General features: G+C 39.2%; 1 protein-coding gene across 1 annotated transcript in view; it reads left to right on the top strand.

Moving 5' to 3' along the window:
* PKP2 (plakophilin 2) overlaps positions 1 to 23,773 on the top strand; it is a 42,850-nt gene that overhangs the window by 6,424 nt on the left and 12,653 nt on the right. The window contains exons 2-6 of the mRNA XM_010566245.1: positions 1,375 to 1,487; positions 4,026 to 4,720; positions 10,632 to 10,770; positions 13,787 to 13,994; positions 19,228 to 19,405. Of these exons, the coding sequence (XP_010564547.1) occupies positions 1,375 to 1,487; positions 4,026 to 4,720; positions 10,632 to 10,770; positions 13,787 to 13,994; positions 19,228 to 19,405 (1,333 nt within the window). The remainder of the gene's footprint in view (positions 1 to 1,374; positions 1,488 to 4,025; positions 4,721 to 10,631; positions 10,771 to 13,786; positions 13,995 to 19,227; positions 19,406 to 23,773) is intronic.

Genomic DNA, 23,773 nt, shown 5'->3' with positions numbered 1-23,773 from the left:
AATTCCCATGGGCATATGACTCCTACTATTTTTAGAAGTGGAGACTTCAGCAGTTTGACCAAGTTAATGATTGGTTCTTTAGATTTCTGTAGTATCTTAGGTAGTATCTGCTATTTTGAAAATTCATGGCCGATTAACTTCTTTATTGACCACTGTTATCTGTTCAGCCTAAACTTCTGCAGCACCCACTGGCCCCATTTATGACCGATTTGAGGTATATCATGCTTTCAACTTCTGCTTCACCTCTTTAAACCCATCTGTGTTATTTATATTCCTGTATGCTGATTCTCATAGTAACATGGGAACATCATGGATAATTATTTCAGCAGTATCTGTTGCTTTAAAAAAAATTAATAGAAGCACTTTTTCTTTGACAATGCATTGTACCAGTGAAAAAGAAACAGCCTGAAGTTTTTGCTTGGTTGGTTTGTTTGGTTTTAATTAGAAGAAGAATGCAGTTTTAGTGAAAGAAATAATCACAATGCACTGTTCTATTTTCAAAGCTGGGTCATGGAAAAAAAGAATCGGAGCTGATGATACGCTGTGGATCATCTTCTACATTATTTGTAGGATTAGTGAACCTCTCAGGTGCAGATTTATAGTGTCATTAAGCAACCCTACTTTACAGCATCATATGCAACGTGCCTCCATAAGCCATAGAATTTGTTCGTAGATACTTTGTGCTCTTCGGGTGAAGCACTGAGAAGGTTAGTGAAGCACTACTTGCTCCAATATCTCATCTTTATACTAGCACCTAAGGGAGAAGAAACATCAGCAGTTGAGGTAGATGACTATGAAATAAACAGTCTATACTCAGTGTATGCTATTTGTTTACAGTGGTACATTGTGAAAATTGCCTCTCTAGGGTGCACAGTAACAGGGGTATACACAGCAACCCATGTTTCTCATCTACAATCTACAGCTGCAATATTTTCATTTCTTGTGTACTGTGCATGTTATAGTCAGCCTCTAACAGAAACCATGCATATATATTCAGAGTGGTTACAGTGGAAAATAAGTGTTCTTAGTCACTGCTCAGTGATACCATTTCTCAGTACTTAATCATCTGTCATTATCTGGGATATTTAAAATATCAGCTTGCAGTGTTAAAACATTTTTCATTAAATAGCTGCATCAACAACAAGACTTCTAAAAGTTAAAAATATGTCGTAAATAGGAAACTGAAAAACTGGCTTGTATCCTCAGAAAGCTTTGCTTAGCAATGTTTTGAATGTGATACACCGAATGCAAATGTATTTCCATCATTTCCCTGTCTTATTTTCAGCTTATATATATTAGTGGCAGTGTCGACTGTAAATCGTCCTTTATAACAATATCACGTTTTGTTAAAATCTCGCTGATGTTTGGTTATAGGCAGTTTGCACCGTGCATCCAGTGTTCCAGAGCGTGTCTATAACGTGGGGATTACTGAAAATGATTCTGCACTAAGAACTCCCTATGGTTTTTCATATTACCAGTCAAACCAGGTGAGGAAAAGATGACAATGAATAGAAATTAATATATCGCATGCATAGTTTATTCATTTTGTTACCACAAATAATAACATGTAGATGGTGTTTCAAGGTTTGTTTGCTTGCTTGCTTGCTTTTTAAAGCCTGATTTCTAGAAAATGAGGTTTTTAGAGTGGAGATCTGTTAATGTTTTACCCCTTCCAGTGACTTCTGAGCCCAGTGGCTAAATTCAACTCAGTCATACAGACAGGCTTTTTGCAATCCTGTTGGTTTTGTGAGAATTGGCATCAGGGTAGAAAATTAAAACCTATATGAACACCCCACTAAAGCAAAGGCTGTGACAAGCCAGATCTTCATCCGTCCCACCAGGCAGCCAGTCAGTCTTCACATCTGTAGCTCAAAGCGGCCGGAGGCCATGCCGCCACTCACAAGACTTGGAGGTTGCTAGAAGAAGTTCAGCGATCCCGTGGGGTAACAAATGACATGGGTAGGAGCTGGGAATGTGGTGAAAGAGGTTAGGGAATTAAGCATCCAAAACCACAGGAAAACAGATTGCTTTAGTTTCATAAGGACAGGTAGAGTGTTCCTTATCATTTAAAATAATCCTGTTGTAACCTGTTTTAGCATTACAAGAATTTGAGCAGTACAGTCCTTGCAATACAATGGTGTTTCTAAACTGTCTAATCATAAATTCCCTTGTTATTTTGACCAGCTTTTCTTGGGTCACGGCCTGAATGCTAAGATAAATAATTGGTTTCCTGCAGGGTTTGTGACATAGCTCATAACTGGTATGAACCTATTTGAGGGAGCAACCATATGACTTGGAAATCAACACACAGCTCAATAGCAATGCTGCTGCATGAACAACATCAGTACACTGAAAGCAATTCAGCTTGAGAACAGAAATATTTATTTAATAAGCATATACGGAGAGGCCGAGTCTTTCTTAATTTTAGATTACTTAATAATGGCTTATTGTCATTAAAGGAAATAGCGTCTGGCCAGTTAGTGAAGCAGCTCTGGCTCTGTACGGGGAGAGTTAGAACCATTTACTTAAATACATTTCCTTCTCTGTCCTCCTATCCTCTGTTCTCACCTATCATCCAGTCCATAATATTGAATGGGAATCCCTTCTCTCTAGAGGAGAGCAACAAGAGGGAAACTGGAGGTGACATAGGAACTGCAAGAAAATACTACAGTTTTCCACGTGGGGGTGGGGGAGAATTAAAAAATAAGAGAGAGAGACTATTTGTCCTGTGTGAGAGCCAGAAAAAGCCACAAGGTCTAGTATTTCACTAAAACATTAATTTCCTTGTCCCCAAACAAAAGATAAAGATATCCTTGCATAGCTTCCGTAGAATAAACAGATGTATCCAGTGATCCTTGCCTCAGCCTACTAGTTTCAGCAACCTTTACTCCTTTTGTGAGTTGATTATCACCCTCAGTAACTCCTCAACAGTGAAATTAAGGGATTTCAGTCTGGCAACTATCTGCTAAGCACTGTCCCTTCAAGTAATAAATTGTGTAAACTTCTCAGTTTACCTTAAAAAATGCCTTTAATATTACAAAACTTTAATACAACATGGAAATGGAATATACAGGGCTTTGATTAATGGCTGGATGCCACTGTGCTTACTGATCTTAAAAAAAAATTGGGCTTTGACTCTTCTATTTCAAGGCCAGATAGTCTCCCAAGTTGATTTAGTTCTGAAAGGTCTTCAGTGGAGTACAATGTCCAATTTAGAGCATAAGAAAAAGGTAGAAAAATTGGAGAGGCCCCAAATGGCACCTAAACGGTAAGAATCTTGAAGGCACATCCTACAAAGAAAGGTTGAAGGAAGTGGGTTTGTTGAGTTTAGAAAAGATGAAATTATAAAGCAAGATGATGATCCATTACTGTCCATGCCCATTAGAAACAGGAAAAGAAAAATCATCTTAAATTGCAACTGTAGAATTAGGGAAACCATTGAGATGGTTTTCTTAGAATGTTATGTAATCTCCTTCATTTTTAAGAGGTTAGACAAACAGGGAAGGGACTATCTCTTTTTACTAGATCCTACCCCAAAGTGAACAAGAGGGCTTAATAACCTTATATTAATAAGGTTAATAGCAATATGCAGACACTTTAGTATAATATTTTAATATATGACTGATTAATTTTCTTCTGTCTATTGGAAAACCTTGAATTTAATTTTAGTAGCAGATGTGGGTGTTAATCCCTGAGGAGTTTCAAACTGAAACTAAAATCTCCATTAATAAGCAGACTGTTCGCTACCAGGCATAATTGACTTGTGCACCTATTTTAAGTTAATGACAGAAGACTAGCTGCTTAGACTTTGTCTCCTCATGTTTAGACTTTGTAAGGCAGATACAAAGAAGTGTTGCAGAATCCCATTTAATGCACAGTTTTGGTGATGTTCACATTTTGTTTTCTGATTCTGAGAGCAGACCTTAGAATTTTTATCTTTACTTTTTTGGTTTGGTTTCCTTGCTATTAGTCCTAAATGCTGTGATCTTACTGAGACTCCTGTTCTCTTATGCACCCTTGAATAGGTGGCCTCGCCATCCTGTTTTACAAATGGCTGGGGGACGAGGATTACTTACAAAACAATGGAAGAGAGAGCTCAAAGGCAGCCTCTGAAGAGACTAGAGGTTTCACCCCAACGAAGTCCTGAAAGATTGTCATATGTGTCCAATGATTTTCACTATGACGGAGGGATTTCAACTGGATTCTCCATGAGACATGGAGATAGCAAGAGATCCAGCGGGACCATCCCACCAAGATATGCTCGGTCTGAGATTGTTGGGTACACTCTTCGTGATTCAGTGAACAGGGGATGCTTCTTTAAGAGACACTCCCACATGGGCCCTGTTAATGGTGCCGTCCTTGATGGTGTCTACCCCAGCCCCGCTGTCCCTCTGTACCATCAAGCAGGCAACAGTCGCAGCATGACCAACCTTTTGGAGAAGGAGAACTACCTGACCTCAGGCAGTGCGATGGGACAAGTGAGATCACCAATTGCTTCCCGTTTGGGCTTTCAGAACAGGCAATCTTTAAGGCGCAGCTGGTACCAAACTACTTTCAGAAGCACGCAGACCAGGAGGGAAGCTTCCCAGCCAGCTTCAGTAACCACTGTCACTGCAGAAACGGATGGGAAGAGGATGCCGTTGACAGCTGCCGTGGCAGCAGCAGGGAGAAATGGTTTCCTGCAGAGTGAACAAGTCACCGTCAATGGATCTCAGCTAGGGTAAGCACGAGGCAGGACCTGCGTTGGTTCTGGGGTGTCACAGCTGAAAGGAACCTGTTTGTTTAAAAATAGAAAGTAAACGGACAGGTTATGGTTCAGCAGCCAACACAGTGTATGAAATGTCAGTGCAGAGGATGCAGAACGTAGATCAGCTTTTAAAAATCCACTTCCAGTGCAACAGAGGAAAGGGAGAAAAAAATATATGTGTATGTACATACTGCAGGGTCCACTCCTTCTGCTCAGGTTTGGGGCCCCCTTTTGCCAAGAGTTAACCAATTTTATAAGGAGACATGTAGTAGGCACTGAGTCACAATACACAGTAATGTATTGGCAAATTTTGTGCTCATAAGAGACCGGATGATTTCAGCACTGGTTCTCGTGAGAATAGGTCAGAAATCTACCAGTGAAGCAGATTGACAATTTCCAGTTAAAAATCCTTCATGGTTTCAAGGAAACTTTTTAGTTTTGATAAACTTCAGTTAAAATACAGGCAGGAATTTCTCTTAGCTCTGTAGCACTGTCCATCCCTGGAACAAATACAAACTGCTCTGAATTTCAGGGCTTTTTAATACCATGAGATCCTACATGCTCTGAGGACGCTATCTGAATTTGAAGCCCGGTTAGCTCCATGGCAGAAATTCCCAAAGCTGCCCCCGATCACAGGAAAATTGTTTAAAATCTTAGAAGCACTTTTTTTTTTTTTCCACAAAATTACTTCTTTTTTCCCCTGAAATTCCCTTCTAGAGAAGATTTCAGAATGTCTAAGATCAGTTCCATTTTCAAAAGAGAAAATGTATCAGTTCTGAAATTCCCCTCAAAAGTGAATATTTTTTTTCATTTTAGAATAATCCTGAATGGTTCCAGAGCTCTTAAGGTTCAATGGACAGAACAAACCACTTGGTAAACAGGGGATGGTTACTTGCAGTGTTTACTGTGGTTTCTGTTTTTTCATAATCCAAATAGGATTCCAAGGTTTCTTATGTAAGTTAATCACGGTGTAATTTACAACAGTGTTATTAAGAAATGTCTCTTTTTCCATAACTGTCTAGCTGTTATGTTCATTTTTCTGAAGGCCGCCTTTCTTCTTTTTCTAAATTTGTTGCTGTGTGAGATGAGATATCATCCGATATCACTGCTGTGTACAGATCAGTTATTTTCTGTCATCAACTACATGTTGTGTTTTATGACTAGATTTACAAATATATACAGTCTTGTGCCCACATCTGATCTGGATCAAAATTTTCACCTCTGGGTGATGCAGGAGTTAAGAGATCTGGTATTAATGATGTGACCCTTAAGTATTCAGTCTTTACCGCAAGTAAGTCCAGAAAAAACAGCTGAGAGCTCACAACAGCTAAAGATTTGGGAGTAGTAATGTTGAAAATAGGTGCCTGGGAGGACTTTGTTTCTCAGTAAGACAATTTACAAACAGGCATATATCCCATTGACTTAATCATTTACTTAACTTTAAGCACATCCTTGAGTGCATTTCTGAGCCACAACCAGCAATTTTGATATTTAATTTTGTGTAGGAGCAATTTTGGTTCTTCTTTGGCAGGTGCAGACACTGGAGTCTGGTTGTCTGCCTGCACAAAAATCAACCAAAGTGGTTTTCATACCTGCAGATGTAAACGTCTATCTTGGGTCATTGTGCAAGTGGCTTGCTTGAGACCATGCTGAACTCAGGTGGAAGATTTGTGACCTAATGGAAATCTTTTTGACAACGTAATTCCTTAAGTGCCAGTTTTTAAATTCAGATTTGCTGGAAATTACAGAGGAAAACAAATGGAAGTGCTGTGAAAGCCTCTAAAGTTCTTTTTGCAGATGTTCACAGATTTCATTTATCTCAGCGCTTCTATTTAATTTACTTGTACATATCTTGTTCAGATTTTTAAATACCCTTGGTTCTAGTTTAGTTTCATAGCTACATTTTGGGGGGAGTAAGGGGCTCTTTATTTTACCCAAAGTTTTAAAAAGTCTCTGTAAAATATAATAGCTTATATTAGCGAAGAGGCTGATGAAAAGCAGCATGTAAGATACAATTCTGGAAGAGATTTGCACCACTAGATTCTTAAATGATGAGGAAGAAATGGTAGCTATTTTAGCTGACTGAAGTAAGTATTTGTTACACGTGCTTATGTAATGACATGTGTATGGTATCGAAATACATTATTACCGTTTTCAGACATCTAAAATACACATGTAATAAATCCCCTTGTAATTCTCACCACTGGAAGGGCTTCATGCAGAAGTCCTATTGTTATTGTAGTACATTTTGATTCATCCACATCTAGCTACTGCACAGTTTAATGTAGAATTAATTATTTAAAATGTAATAGACAACCTTTTGCTTTGGGGTATACACTGCTGTCAGATCAGAGCTATTTCACTCAAGTCCATCATTCCACCAGTAGTGTAATAATTTCTTTTGACAAGACTTCTCAGTTTAAGAAGTTAGTAGGGACTTTCACATTTCTTGTCATTTCCCATTCTCTTTGATTTTAAGACTGCATTATCTGATATACTGCTCCCTTACCTCTTGCTCCCTTAATAATGGAAGGGGGGGAAAAAGGTCAGCCTGTTTTCTGAGTAACTTAATTTTTTCCAGAATTTTATACTTTTTTATGCAAATCAAAATTTAGGTTTTTCCAAGGTTAATTAAGAGGATATAAAGTAGTTCTGTAACATTAAAGAGAAGCAGTGGACTAGCTGTGTATAGTATTTGAAATGTATATAAAAGCATTTTCAAACTTTCTGTACAAGAATTAGCTCATGCTATGAAATCAAAGTAGAAGAATCAGAGTATAGAGATGCTGTCTCTGTATCTTCTGGTAAAGTGAAGCAGTTAAAAGCATCCTCATATCCAGGGCTTAGGAAAGAGAGAGATTCAACCTGAAGCTGTCTGAGAAACAGCTGCTCACAGAATCTGACCTCTAAATGTATTGAGAGCTGTCACAAAATGATCAGACAACACAGTGTATATATCTCAAAAATGTTACATTCTGGCAATTAAGGTGAAGTCAGAACTTGTCAAATCATTGTTCTGTTTAACAACCGCTGCCTGCATATCCATCTGTTTGTTGTCATTGCACATGCTGATCAGCCACGTGGCTATTAAGTTTGCCTGTAAAAGTTCTGAGGGTAGGATGGAATCATTGCATCAAATTCTATTTTGACAAGAGTTAGGGTGCTGCAACTTTATGAATACCATTGAGGGTCAAAGATGATATTGTATCCTTTATTACTGTCAGATAAAACATTAGTGAAAGTTATTTTTATCCAGTGAAGAGCAATCCTAGTATGGCAGTGAACAACAGAAGAGAAAGATTTTGGCTACTGCACGTGAAGGAGTGTCAGCCATGAAGGGATAACTCTGGAGAATGGCGGGCTGCTCCCGGTCACAATGCAGATCCGCACACCCAGCACTTAGAAATTTGGTCTCTGGCTGTACGTGCGTTTATCTCAGCCGGATAGTGACTGCTGGTGGACCTTTACTACTCTGGGACGTCCTTGGTGTCCTGAGGCTGAGCTCCCACGTGGATTCTCTGGTGTCCCACGAGGGATCAGCTCATGCAGCAGTCTTGACCTTGGCAAGGGCGTGGATAGAGTCCTTCTCTGCTGTTAGTCACTGAAATGACTGACAATTTGATACATCGGAGACGCCCTGTAGAAGGTGACTGAATTTGGTCAAAGGGCTCCAAAGGTACTGCAGTGACTAAGAGGCAGGTAGGCATGCTCACATGTGCACATCTATAACATGGTCACAGATCCCTTGTTGATTGAAGAAACCTGACTAAAACCCAAGCTTGAAATTCCTGTTCTTCTGTTCCACTTAGAGAGAGCAAGAAGAAATATGACGTGGCTTTTTTCCATTACTCATTGTTCAAGATGTTTAAGTAGGTTTCTGATCAGTACATTCCACTTGCAACTTAAGAGTAACTTCCTAGCTACTTTGTTTTAAATCCCGACTGAGGTAAACTCTGAAAATCCGGAAGCTGTAAGCGTTGCCAGACCAGAGCCCAAGGCACTAGAGACACTAACCATAGTTCTGTCTAATTTCACTTTGATTTAACCTTTCCATTGACATCCTCAACACACTGTCCCCTTCATTTCATCTTTGTCTTGCACAAGCGTGCCTCAGCACCTATAGATGCAGCGTATTTGCTCAAAACACTATCTCAGAGGAGGGGAGAAGACGAGAAATAACATGATTTATACCAAAGGGAAATATAAAGGCAGGTAAAAACCTCAGGGTACAGGAGTATAACTTCAGTTGCAACAGGTGCATCGAAATTCTTCTTCATTTCTTTGCTGTCCTTGCAGCCATACTAATTGTCTTTTGCCTCAGCAAAAGCAAGCACCAGATGTTGATTTACAGTGTAGCTGGCAGGAAAAATTCCAACAAAATCCATTTTTGTCTCGGAGCTCATGAGTTCATCATAAATATTTTGGGGAAAAGAGTTGGGTTTCAGTGTATTTGTAGCAAGATTCCCTGTGAGAAATCTGCCTGACTTCTGCCTCGTTTGTCTACCTTGCTCCTCTGCAGCCCATTCTGGGCACGCCTGGACTTCCAGACTCTTTCATTGCTGCCAGTCCATTACTGAGGCAGTCTCAGAGCTGAAGAACTGAGTGACTCCTGGGGCAGTCCACAAACACATGCTTTAGAATTTTTTTTTTCTCAGTATCAAAACATTTCGTATTTCACGTTTCTGAACATTGTTTATTATTTAATATTTCTGCTTAGTTAAAAGAAAAAAATCAAAATTTTCATTTAAACCAATTTATTTGCCAGGCACCTATTTTAACATAAAAAGTAATTGTGTCAAAATTTCTAATTTTAGATGCACTTACTGAGATGATTGTCAGGTAAACCATTCTGATTCTGGTAGCTCTGAAGTAGGGAGTTATTGCCAATGACTGCTTGTTTCACTGTGGTTCACAGACTGTCCTCTCATTCCTGTCTGGCCAGCCTGGGATCTGGTTCTACAAAATTTTTTGGTTTTAAAAAAATAGAATACTCATGATTTTGTCCACTGCTTCCTCCCTTCCCCCCCTCCCTTTTTTTTTTCTCTAGGTGGAGAGTATTTGAAACAAAAAGTAAATAAAAAGTCTGGGGAACGTAACCACCTGTCCCAGAGCTAGTGCACCTGATTGTGCCATAAATTGTTTTATGTTCCATTTACTGGGGAAAAAAATGGGTCTGGTGACCTCTCTTTCCAGTTTTGTATATTGTTGTCTAACACAATTGTAATTCAAGCAAACATGCTGGAAATTGGGAGGAAAATAGCTACACATATTTTTAATCCTACCACAGGCGATGTACATCCTTGATTTAATGAGTAGTGTTTTTATTTTGTCCCACCTGAAAAAAGGCTTTGCCCATCTGTCCCACCTGAAAAAAGGCTTTGCCCTTCTATTTCAAGCTAGAACAACTTCTATAAGCTTGAAAAAAGCAGGTACTGAGCCTTGCATATATGTAGTCCGGGAACTGAGAAACTGCAGAAAGGCATGAAAACAAATATAAAAAAGAAATCAACACATTACTGAGAAAAACATCAAGGTATCTTCTTGATCAGTAAAAGACACTCTAATTTGGTTATGGCCTCCTTTGGATCTTAGTGCTTCGTCCACTGATGTTTCCATTTTGTTTTTATAATGTGAAGCATGACTTGCTTTGTCCAGAACCTCTCATTGTTGCAATACTTCCATTTATGATTTTCTCTTCCCCCAGAATTTTAGTATGTCTTAAAGCTTTTATAATATTTTCTGCTGCTGGAAAGGGAATAATTTTCTAAGAAAAGCTGAAGTTACTTGAAAAATGTGAAAATCCTGGTATTACAAGAAATTTCACAGGCTAAATGATTTTTCTGCAGTCTTGCTTCACTATATTTCCTCTGTCTATATTTTTAAGGAGCCCAGAAGGAGAGATGACTCTGGATCGTGCAGTAAGCATACTGAAGAGTGAAAATACACAGTCCACCCCTAGGATTCTTGCTGCAGTGATTTTCATACAGCATGAGTGCTTCCAGAAAGCAGATGCCAGAAGAAAAGTAAGTAATTATTTTTATGCCAGTTACAATCAGGTAGAGCAAATAACTTTCTATACTGTATGGCACTGTGTGCCAACATGAAAAAAAAAAGACACTCCAAGAAACCTTGTAGGATACTGATGTTGAATATTTTCCCTAAAATATGCTGATGCTTTTTTGCTGCAGATTCTTTTAAATCTGTGGAATGGCACTTGTGTATGCTAGCAAAAATTTGGTCTTTATCATTTTGTGATAGGAGACATAGAAATGTAGGGTAAGAATTCACCCAAACCATCTGTAATTACAGATGTTTGTGACAAACTTTTAAAAGACCCCATTGATTAGGATCCCACAAGCTCCTGCAGGCAAAGAGCTTTACTACCCTTACCAGTTATTCCCAAAGTATAACTTAAATCTCCCTTTTGCAAACTGAGTTGATTAATTTCTATCCCATCTTTATGGATATGGAGAAGAATGTGTATTTTTCTGTCTCCTTGATAATGGTTTTTCATATATGTTAAGGCTGCTAAGTGTATACCCAATTAGTTTGCTCTTTTTCAGGCCAAACAAACGTAGCTCTTTCAGCCTTTGTAAGTTGTAGAGTCTGAACTTTTTCGTCAATATATTTGCTCATTTTTGACTGACATGCTTACATCGTTGGTACAGAAATATCCCAGAAGAGAAAACTCTGGGAGTACAGTGCAAACTTGTCCAAGCTTCAGGGTTTTCTAGGACTGCACAAATGTGTTAATACAGTGTATGGATTAGCCAAACTGGTAAGGGCTTGTTGGGACTGCACAAATGCATTAATACATTGTTTGGATTAACCAAATTTGTTAAGTCTCTTACAAGAGACTTGTTAAGTCTCTTACAAGTTTTTTGAAAGGACATATTAAAAATATTCTCTTCATCCTTTTCTTTAAATTTCAGTATGGAACACAATTATGGTTCCCTTGCTGAACAGTTCTGTACATTAATGTGTAAGGTGGTTGTTTATTTCAACCATTTAAAAAAAAAATTCTTACATCTGCTTTGTTTTGTAATATGCTTGGTATTATTCATACATAATCTCAGCCTTAATGCCATATTCATATATATGCCGTCCAGTTCAGTGACAGCCAAACATCACTCAACCCTTTGGTAGTTTTAACTTGCTTCATGGTAGATCAAAGTCTGTTTTGGAAAAAAACACCAGTACAATTAGAAGCCTTTAACTTCAGTCTCAGGACAGAGCTTCAGAATTGAATGTTTGAAGGTGGTTTATTATTCAGACCTCTCTCAGGCAGCTTCCTGGAAAAACAAGTGGATGAGTAAAAGAGTTCAAATTGGAGTAGTTAGCCTGAAGCCTTCTTTATTTTCCTGTCTATCCCACATATCCTAGCTGAGTTTTTCTGTTTGGTGCCCATCAGACATGTTCACATGGGCATTGTCTTGTTTCCCCTTTTTAGCCTTTTAGCCTGCATTCCTTTTCTTTGTCTCCCGATGCTTTGTTGCCTGCTACTTCATAGTGTGTGGGTCTAGTGGCTTTTCTTTTTCTCGTGAACTTGTGGTCTTACAGTATTTTGGTGAATTTTGTCTAGCGATGAAAATTTAGAAAGACCAATCAGTAGCTTTTGTAAATTCTCCTCTGCACATTAGGTGGAAATAGTACCCCTTCTTTTACAAGAGCTATAAATCCCTTGAAATTACCAACAGAAAGTCTCCATAAATGTTTAAAAAAACCAACTAGCTACAGTATCGGTGTCAAAAGGGCTTATCTACTGTAATAAAATAGGTCGATGTGCCTTCAGCATGCTCTATGCTCCACTTACCTCAGGATATATATTTCTGTATTTCATTCTGCTAGCATCTAGAAGATTGCTGAATGAATGCAGGGGGAATCAGGTCAGCAGTGCAGCAGCAAGAAAACTGTGCCTTTTGTACAACTGAATCAGAGGAAAGGCAGGCAGGCGGTGTAGTTTGCCAGGGCATGAAGGGCAAAAGGCTTTGTGATGTTTCATTTCTTCGTGTTGCCAACACCTGTCAGTCGTATTGAATTCTTTTTATCATTAAACTCTGCACTACTCAAAACAGTTGTATCAGATTTCTAAGTCTTTCACATGCTGTTGGTTCTACACAAGGATGAGTTTATCCACAGAACCATATGGCATTCTGAGATGCTGGAGGAAACTGTCCTCAATTGTACGTGAATGTGAAGTATTTTCCATAGTAAACTCATTCCTAAATGAGCCAAGGCTTGCTTATACCACATCACAGCTCATATGGGATTCATCATTTGCCACAACATGTAGAACTTGGAAACTATTTGTTTCCATACAGCTGCTGTAAAATAACATCTTCTTAATTCTTCATTCATTTGGGGCCAAAACCTCATTTTCTAAAGAGTTAGACACTGAAGAGTAGTTTTTGTTAAATATGGGTGGTTCAGTAGTTAACTAGCTTACAATGTTTAATGGTCTACATTTCGAAGTTTACTAGTTTACTATTTTTTTCTCAGTATGCCACAGATAAGAAGTACTAAGTATAATGTATTCTTATTTAATACACTTTCAGTACATGCACAGAAGTTAACAGGGAAAAGTATTGTCTTTCCGTCAGGCTGGCTGCTGAGGAAAAAAGCAAACTTGGCATATCAGGAACATTTTACATCAAGAAATCTCAAAGCAGTTTATAAATATTCCAGAGTTAAATCTCAAATATCCATTTCACCAACATGGAAGCTAAAATACAGAGCAATTAAATGTCTTGTCAGAGAGTACAAATATGCAGCAAAGCTGGAAGAGATTTAGTTTCATTCTCTGACATTAATTATTAAAATATAATGCCTCCCTTAGTTGTGGATTTTAACTATGACTCATATGAAAGCCCAGACGTTAACAGTCATGTCCAGATGATTAATGTTCTCTGCTTCATGTCTTTCAAATAGGAGCAAACGAAAAAAGTCCCTATGACTATTTAAAGGTTTGCTGTGGGGGCGGGGGGAGTTTTTCATTTGCAGTATCTAACTATTCTCTGCTGTGTTTTGTTTTCCTTGCAGGTTTTCTCACTTGGTGGTATCCCCAAACTTTTACAGCTTCTTGACGTTCAGAATGAGGACATTCAGCGGGCAGCAAGTGGTGCTCTGAGAAACTTGGTGTTTGAGGACAATGACAACAAACTGGAAGTGTCAGAGCAGAAAGGGATCCCACTCTTGCTCCGCCTGCTCCGCCACACCAGGGATGAAGAGACTAAAAAGCAAATAACAGGTAGTGTTTTCTGTGCAGTTGAGCATGAAGTGCTTTAAGTAGCACACAAGCTTTCCATGTGAGGTACATGATTGTTTACTTAGGCCATGTTTACTGACTAAATACATGAATATTGTCACCTATTCTAAGCTCTTCCCTTAGGGTGAAATTGCAAGGTCCTTACTCAAGACCAGTCCTTAAGACAGTAAGAAGACACTAGGAACTAACTGCAACTTCCTCTCTTAAAGCATCTTCAGAAATGACATGACTCTGTCTGTTTGCAGGAAGCTTGAAGTCCTAGATATTCCAGAAAAGAAAGCGAGGCTCCAAATAGCAAATTCTGTAGAACCATTTTGGTGAGCAGTGATCGGAGCAGTCCCAGGGGTGCCTGGGACCATAATTAATGCCTGCTACTTGCACAGCAGCTCAGCCCTCGCTTTCTGACACTCTGCTGCCAGTGCATACTGGGAGCTCCTTGTTGAAGACTGTACCCCAGAACAGTCAGGTGCTGTGGATGGAGTGGTCGTCCTACTCCCCACAAACCCTCCTGCCCCCAGTTTCTGCTCTGAGCTCTCTCACTTCTAGCTGTTCACACCCAAGCCTGTCTTCTCAGATCTGTGACAAGCAGCAAACTCTGCCACAGCAACAGCATGCCTCCTTTCTGTGTGCGGGGGAGAGCTCCTGCAGGACAGCCATTTGGCCGTAAAGATCATACGACACCATCAGTGGAGTGACCTGCATTCTGGAATCAGTCTTTGCAGGGCTTATGTTCTCATTCTTTTATTTCCAATGTCCTTGAGGAAGAACTGTTGAAAAACGGTAGGGCCCATTGCAATTTTGAAGGAAGAGCCCTTTGGATCAGAAACCCCATATTACACCTCTTGTACATCAGTGTAGTGGAAGGAACGGTGGGAAGAAATGTCCCCCATTGCTCACAAAGAAACCTGCAGTTTCTGCTTTGTTGGCTTTGCAGCAGCCAGTTAAGAAACACCCACCGCTTTGTCCCTGCACTCCTGTTTGACCGGAGTGTGTCTCTAGGAGGTCAACTGCTTGTGACCCACATTCATTCTAGTTAGCATGCAAAGGAAGAGCAGGCTTATATTTTATAAATGGAAGAAAACATTATGAATAAATGAATGGGGATTTGGTTTAAGTGATCTTTAAAGATACCAGGAACACAAGCTATTAAAATAACAGTGCTTGAAAAAATACAGAAGGTGTCCAGCAGCCCTGCCTTGAAGCAAAGGCATGTTGAGACCTTCTGTAATTCTGCATACTTTTAAGTATTTGAAATACTGTGCTCCCTAAGCTGGAGAACAAAGCTTTGTCTTGTTGGGTCTTTTGGCTCAGTTCTACAGCTCTGCAACATGAAAATGGTTTAAAGTTTTTCACATTCATCAGATGCAGATTTGGGTCACTTAGTAACTTATTGTGTAGTGTGTTGTCTCTCAGTGCTATTACATACCAGTGAGGGAAACAGTGAAAACGGTGGTACAGTGGCCAGAAAGCAAATGCTCTTGTCTTGCTAGCAACTTCATAATTTCTGACAAAAGCTTTGACTGTGCAGGATAACTCATATAGATATTGTGAATATTATTGTCTTCCCCTTCACTAGTGTGAAAATGGATGAAGGGGCACCTTCTTTCTGCAATTACTGCTGTCATTGAACATGAATATTTACTTAGGAAACATACAAGACACCAACAAAATATTTAAGCGATATCAAGCAGGATGTTGTAGTTTGCATAAAGCAAAATACTCTGATACACTTTCATGCCTATCAGTTGCAAGGGATGGCTTTAAAAATTCACCGAGAGAGAAGTATTTCTCATTTTGTTCAAGCCCAAACGTGCAGTCAGGAGGAAGTACATTGGGTCCCTCGGTGAAAATGGCACTAGGGCTACTTTCTGCCATCACGTGAGCAATTCTTCCAGCTGCCTAGCAAGCTGCAAGCAGCCAACAGGGCAAAGGGCACCCTGGTTGAATGAATCTCTATGAGAATATTAACCTTGCTTCCAGCCACTTTCTTTCCCAGCCCACGCTTCAAAGGCAGGCAAGGAGTGGGCTGCAGACAGGAGGTAGACAGTCACTGTTAAGCATATGTTTACTAAGGTCAGTGCTTCCAGATGATCTTGGCATGTGCAGTGATATCTAGGAAACACTGGAATTACAGTCCTCTACAGATTGACTATGTAGCCCAACAAGGCTGCAACATAGGCCTTTTCCAAGCACAATGCAAACCTCTGGGTGCCTTTCTACCAAAATGGTTAAACCCTGCTGAGCAACAGTTTCCCTGACTGACGGCTCACCTACAAGTGTTGGTTCTCCTCTTGCATTGCCTTTGGCTTCCTACAGGACTAGTGGAATATCATAGCTATGCATGCAATCGCACTGCAGTGTTGTAATACTTCCAGGAGAAGGTTAATGCAGAACCTCTGGGCTTCCACCTGGTCAGCATGAGTAGCCCATCTGTCTTTCCACATCATACTTACTACTTGCCTACTTTGACTGTAAATTAGAGACTTCCAAATGTGTGATATGATAATAAACTGAATGTGTTCCCCCATAAGAGATTAGTAAAATAACCTTGGTACCTGGTAATACCACGCTGAATTCCAGTGAAAGACTTCTGGCCAAGGATCGAAAGCATGTGACACTCATTAATAAAGATGTCTAAGCTCAGCCGCGGAAAGCTCTTTGTTTCTAGTGCTGTGTAGGAAGCATGGTACCAAAGCACTCCACCTGACAAAAATACACAAAGATAAGGAAGTTGTTGGAGAGAGGAAGTTTAAACTCCGAGACACAGAAGTTTTCTCATACCATACTTCATTATCTGTCAGAAATATGATCTAATGCACAAGAGATAAGCTTCTAAGGCTGAGATGTACTTATCTTTAAGGTCACTGACTTCTTAGTACCAGCAGTGTTAATACAGACAAACACTTGCCTAATATTAAGCTACATCATATCATATCATGTCATATATTCTTAAAGAATATTTTGATGGCCTATATTTTGTTCAAGACCTAGGCTGAGGAATACAGTCTGAGCGTAGTCATGCAGTCTGCCTTGTATCGTCCTATGAAAAGACTGAAAGCAATGAAAGTGTGTGGAGATAAATGCTGATTATAGCAAGTGCTGTGTCCTGCCTCACAGTCTGTGTGTCCCAGGAGAACACACAAAAAGCGCCAAACCAGTACCCCCACCAAAGTAGCTTTGTGCTTATGACAGTGGTTTGAAAGCTGCTGTGGACCAGTTTACCTAATGCCTCTATGCTGAAAATAGCTGCCTGCTTTCTCTGTGCAATTTCTCTGCTTTTATGATCTCTTCTTAGGGGGAATGAGACCTCCTGAAGATCATCACATTGACTGAATTTGCTAGCTTCATAAAATCATTGATACAAATAAAGGAACCATAGGCTTTGTCCTTTGTTTGACATACTAACAAACTTCTTGCAAATCTCTCAGAAAAGGAATGAGGTTACTCCTGAATAGTAGGAGAGGATGTCACTTGGAGACAATGCAGGAGCCAAGACAGGAATGGCATTTTGTAGTATTTGGAGAGCATACTGAGGAACAGAAATTAAAATGGCTGTGGCATGAAAAAAACAAAAAAGATTAGCTTTTGAAGGTAAGCCAGATGAGCCTCCAGGGAGTATCTAACCTCTTGATCTTGTTATCATGCAGCATAAATCTAAGAAATGAAAGAAAATTTTTCCTGCAGGGAAGATTACAGCACAAACAGAACTGTCATTAAAAGAAACATAAATTTAAAAGGAGACCCCACCCATTTTCCCAAATAACCATCTAAGGGAAAACTATGCCCCTATGAATACATTATATCATAGCTGCAAGGAAAGGGCCCTCTCCTAAAGATCTTTTCTAACGTGAACAAATTCATCCACACCCAGAATGCCACTGAGAGAATTATTCTGAGCCCAGTGAAAAAGTGCCTGTGGGTAAAGGTAGGATTTTTGCTGGAAAATTTACAGTGTGAGCAACATCTCAAATTCTGTTCTGACAATTCTATTCTAGGTATCTGTCTATAATTCCAAATGCACTTGTTCCTTTTAATATGATAGTCTGTCCTCGTGCCCTTGCATTTGTGCCATTCTGTCTTAACCTGGTTCCCTTATCAATGCCCTTTGGACTGCAAGTCTGATTTTCTACAAGCCTTGCTTATCCTTTGGCAAAGTACATTCTTCCTTTTATCCCCTAATTCAGAAGTTGAAGAGCTGATCCCAGAAGAAGGAATGAGCTGCTTCTGGCTGGCTTTTGTTTTGATTTTACCATTGCTCACAATAGCTGAAATTAAATTAAAAGTGTAAGGAGATGCAAAAGAAACATTTTTTTGTTGTGAACTGATGAAAGGAACATTCACTAATACTCTGCCAGTGTTTGGAGGAGGTCTGTGAAATTGAGAACAAGCTGGGGAAACAATGAATGCCTTTGTAGTGAAAAGCAGAAATATGTGTCTTTTTCTAGGGGAAGAGTACTTTAAAAAGAATTGCCATCTGTTGGAATAGAACATAAGCAAACCAATCAATTATATGAGATTATATTTGAGATTTGTTTTGGTGTTTGGAGATTGTGAGTAGATAAGGTGTGTAGAGTTACTTAATGATTTATTTAGCAACAAATGTCTGGGCAGTAATGGCCAAGCAGTGTTTAACAGCTTTCCTGCCTATGAGGAATTTTGCTATCAAGTGTTAGAGAAACTTGGTAACGGGTATCTCCTGTCTTCCAGCAGATTTCCAAAGACCTGGAAACTCACTCTCTGTACCTCCCATCTACCCCCTTTGCATGCAAGTTTATTCTCCCACTCATTGGTCTTCACTTGGTACTTGGAAGTGCCAGGCATCCAGAAGAGATGAATTCCTCCCTGGAAGTGCGGAGAGTGATCACTGGTGTCAGTGGTGTTACCTCTGTTCAGCTTGTGTTGCTTTGGTAACAGAGAAGATGTTTGCTGCAGATGGGCAATGAAGCCATGGAAAACTGCGCTTCTCAGTCGGGCATTAGTCTGACTATATAGAAATCTGACTTTAATTACGTGGATGATTGTGCCCCTTTTTTTGCCCCATTTCCATGTCCTCAGATCAGGGCTGGTGAACTCTTATCACCCCCTTCTGCTCCTCTTCAGGATATCGAGTGCCAGACAGTCTCCTTCACTCATTAACTTCAAGGAGTTTGAGATTAGGCCTTTCAAACCGTGGGGGAGTCTTTTTGCCACTCTGATTTTATTTTGGATATTGCAGGTTTGTTGTGGAATTTGTCCTCCAATGACCAGCTGAAGCACCTGTTGATTAGAGAAGCCCTGCAGACACTGACTGAAGCTGTTCTCATCCCTTACTCGGGCTGGCCAGATCGGGATTACCCAAAGTCAAGTGTTTTACCTGACCCTGATATCTTCTACAATGCCACAGGATGCTTGAGGTGAGCACTCAGTCCGCAGGTACCCAAAACAACAGTGATGATAAAACAGGACTGCACATTTATTTTCTTTCTTCCTTTGAACTTTGATGGCTCCAAGAGAAGAATTTGCATACAGATCGTATTTTGAAATGCCTCACGTGCATCAGACCGGAAGAATTACTGCTCAATACAATGAAAAAAGGCTTCTATATGTTCATTTGATGGGTACTCCACAGACTAAATATATCCGTAACAGAAGATAGTAATCAGAGGCCTGGTTGCAGTGCATAGTTGCATTGAAGTCAAAGAGATCCTTCACCGAGTAACAGCTGTTGGTATGATGTATAGTATTAGCCCCTGACTGAGGATGATAGCAGTAAGAACAAACCTTTTTTAAATGGTTGTAGGAGTGGTATTACAAATTAGCACTGGAGAAAAGCTAACAGTAACTTAAAAGAAACTTTAAACCCGTGTGAGTCCTTTAAAGTTATTTTAAGACTCTGGTGCAGTGGTCTCCAAACTTTTTTGATCATACTTTTGAGAAGACTCCCTTAGTATATGTATATTTATTTATTTATAAATTATATACATGTACTACTGTACTACTATATTATGTATATTTTAAAACATACATAAAACCAGAAATTTAAAAGGGTGATATAAAGATGAAATAAACAATATTTTAATTTTTTAAATTTTATTTATTAATGGTACAAAACTATTTCCTTCCCACACCCTAATGGACTGTCTTGTGCACCCCCTGTGGAGACCAGTGCTCTAGTGGATGGCAACCTTTGAAGCCTAGGTCTAAAGTTGTATGGTCTGCTGATACAAACACAAGAGTGACACTTTCATAGGATGTGAAGTTCTTTGACCCATATAAGTATAGTTTGTAACCACTTTATTAATACTTTTTTTCATAAACAATTCCTGCTTCATTTTCATTTCTAAAATTTATGAAGCATAAGAAGGTACTATCTACTGGAGTCACATAAAAATACACCTACTCTAGAAACTCAAAATAATTAAGACTCTTATGCGTAGCTTGAGTATGTGTCTATACTTTTGACTGGCCGAACAGATTTATGGTTGCGTTTGTTGAAAAGTAACAGTGCAAAACCCCATGAAGAGTCCTAGACTATAGCAGGTAAAGCAGTAAGGTTTATTTCTTTGAAACACAGTTTCTTAGTTGTGCCTGAGCAAAACACAGTTATAGGCAGTAATAAGATTTTTATCATCACATGCCTGCATTTAGAGAATTTGATTCTATGTAAACAAGAAATTAGTCTCCTATGAAGAGTAAAGAAAATTCACTATATTCACATATCACCGTTTCAGGGTAGCCTCAACAGAAATTTGTTGTCATGTATGTTTTATTCAAGCAGCGATAATGCTGTTTACAGTGGATAACTCATTGTGGGCAGTTCCTCTGAGCAGTCTCAGGTTCAGACACCCAGGAGTGTTAGCATTTCCTATAAGAACCACAAAGTTGGCAGCTTTCTCTCACGATTTCTTCCCTTTGCACTTTACTGTTGTATAGCCCTGTAAGTGCCATTTGGGCTACCGACAGACTAACATACTTGAAGGATTAGTGCTGTTGTCATAGGTCCATCAGTGGGACAACTGAAGTGCTTGTGTACCTGGAATTTTCTTTCAAGAGACTGAGCAAGTCATCTTCGTCTACAGCAATATTAGGTATTAATGGGACCACAGTGTCTTTTGCCATTTGTGCTGGGTAAGTTCTGCTCACGTGCTGTAATACCCGCTGAGTCCTACCAGCTTTACCAGGCATGGGAGCAGTCCTTGGGGTAGTAAGCAGAACATGCTCGGCAGTGGCCAAGTCTCTCTTTTTTCTACTCAGCATATAAACCACAACTAATACGTACATTCAGTAGCATCTCCAAGGACCCTTTGGGTAAATACATAGAGTTAATCTTGAGCCATAACCACTTCTCATCTAAACAGATGACTCGGAAAGGGGACATGACACCTACAAGCACAAAGAATTGTTCAGTTTTCAGCTGCTGCCAAAGATGCTTACTTTGACGTGTCATAATCTATAGCTAAACTGATTATAAAATGACTTAACCTAAATTAGGAAAAAGCCATTTTTTAAACCAAAGTAAGCCCTGTCCAACTTTTTGCACAAGTTCAAGTAAATTGAGGCCAGGCTGCAGCCATGGGGTGGATGAATAGATTTAGAGTTGTGTATTTACTACTGCAATCAGTTAATAGCCTCATGAACAGAGTAGCAGCTACTACAGAGAAACACCAAAGGCCTCAGTAAACACACCCCTAAATAACTGAAGTATAAAAATCACATCTTTAATAAAGACACCTTTTAAAAAACAGTCCATAAAACTGTGTTTGTAAGTTCAAAGTCATTGCACATTAAGTAAATACAAGTATGAGTATCAGAGATGCATGTCTTTTGTTTACACAGTCAAAAATGCATGAAAAGACATAGTCTGAAATAATTAATGAGTAATGTATGAGTGCAAAGGCATGTCCTGAGTTTTAACTCTTCTTAGTAAAGTACAAGGAATTAAGTTTGAAATTTAGAGGCTGGGAAGCTGCCCAGTTTTGCCTTATATGATGTCCATATTCTAGTCCTCATTTTTAAGAGCTTGAACACTGAAAATTATAGTTAGAACAAGAAGGACTTGTTAATTCACAGGTAAAGTTGATCTGCAGGATTGCCAACATACTTTCTGGCAGAGAATAGTTTTTAATGAGGCTTACTATATTTGTACAGACCAAATATCTGAGATTTTTAAGATTAATCAGTTTGCATCTCTTTACTGGAAATTAACACACCTCACAAATCAGGTCACTGGAAGTGTTCCTTCCTTATGTATTAATTTAAAAAAAAAAAATCTCTGCACAAAGAAGTGCTGAAAACCTACAGAAGAGCACACCACAAAGTAAAAAAACTGTGCGCTGAGAGAATGATGTTACTAATGAAGATGTTTAAAGAATATATATATTTGCCAGAGTGTAAATCTGTAATTAGTCTTCCCTTTTGTAATACTAACGTGTTTGTTGTGCATGTTGATAAAGTCTATAGCCTGCAGCTTCTATTACAGGGTAAAAATAGTACTTTGAAGTGCAATATGTTATGCATGCTGCAGTACTTAGTTATAGGAGAATGCCAAAACTACTTTTCAAAAATTTACATACACCTATTGACTGAAAGGGACACCCACAGTCCAAATCTAACACTATCATCTGCCATGGGCGTATGCACCATGCCACACAGTTACCAACTAGTAAATTAAAGCTCTCTTCATCCTCATTGACAGAATTTCAGTAGGAGAAGTGAATCCACATCTAGCAGATAATATTGCAGATACTAACACTGGAATGAGTGAATGACCAGAACACTCCCCGTTCTGCTAACCAGTTATTGCCAGAATTATTGTGGAGTCCTGGCTCTTGGCTGCTTGCCTCAGTCTATGCAGTCACTGATAAGGAAGTCTGACGTTAGAAGCGTTTGTTAATCCCATTCTCTAGGTCTGTAATTTGTCTTAAAGCTTTGGTTCTGACACATTTTTACAGAAATCACGGGTCACAAAACTTAACATAATAAAAAGAAGCTGGGTACACCACACAATTCTGCATTAGCAGCTAGAATAAGTAATGGTATTGTTCAGTCCTGAAATAGATAAAAAGCAGTGTGCCCTGAACAGGCAGAGTAAGCCAAATCAAGAGGCTGGTTGCCTGACAACGAGCTGAACAAGTAAAATTGGTGTGTTAAACTATCTAGAGGAGTATTGCAGACTTTTGCAGTCAAGTCTTGTTGGATTTGAAAGGTAAAGTCACCTTTTTTCTTGGCCTGAAAGTCCTATACATAATAGTTCTGTCTCCAGTTCCAATAAAAATGGGTAGAAATCTTCAAGATACTTAGCCTCCTCCTCCATACTCTTTCTCTGAGCCTGAAAGGGTCAGATGCCAACAGCATGCAGAATATATAGTTTTGAATATTACTTTCATACATAAGTGAATTTCTGGCATGACTCTTCCTCTGATTAAAAGGAAGGCTTCATAGAAGTCTGTATTATACCTTGAAAGCTGATAATGATCTTGTTCCATTTTAACCTTGAAATACCTGTTCCCAAAAGTTCTGCAATGCTGAACTTTCCAAAATTTATGTTTGGTGGTCATATTTCTTCCTGCAAAACATTTCATTTAAGTGTTGGAGCTAGTGATCACAACTGCTGTGTTTCATTACAAAGTCCTCCTTTTTAATTGCTCTGTCATTGGAGCATCCTGTGGCCCTACGTATCCTAATTCTTCAAAACTTTCTAGACAACTATCTCCAGAGAAGTCAGCTAACCTCTCTGTTCCTGGTTCCCCAGCCAGTAAAATAGAAGAAACACTTCCTTTTTC

This window comes from Haliaeetus leucocephalus, unplaced genomic scaffold (assembly GCF_000737465.1).
Source record: "Haliaeetus leucocephalus isolate CR32 unplaced genomic scaffold, Haliaeetus_leucocephalus-4.0 Scaffold206, whole genome shotgun sequence".
Lineage (NCBI taxonomy): Eukaryota > Metazoa > Chordata > Aves > Accipitriformes > Accipitridae > Haliaeetus > Haliaeetus leucocephalus.
Note: the sequence above shows the minus strand (reverse complement) of the source record. Positions and strands in the feature narration are given on the sequence as shown.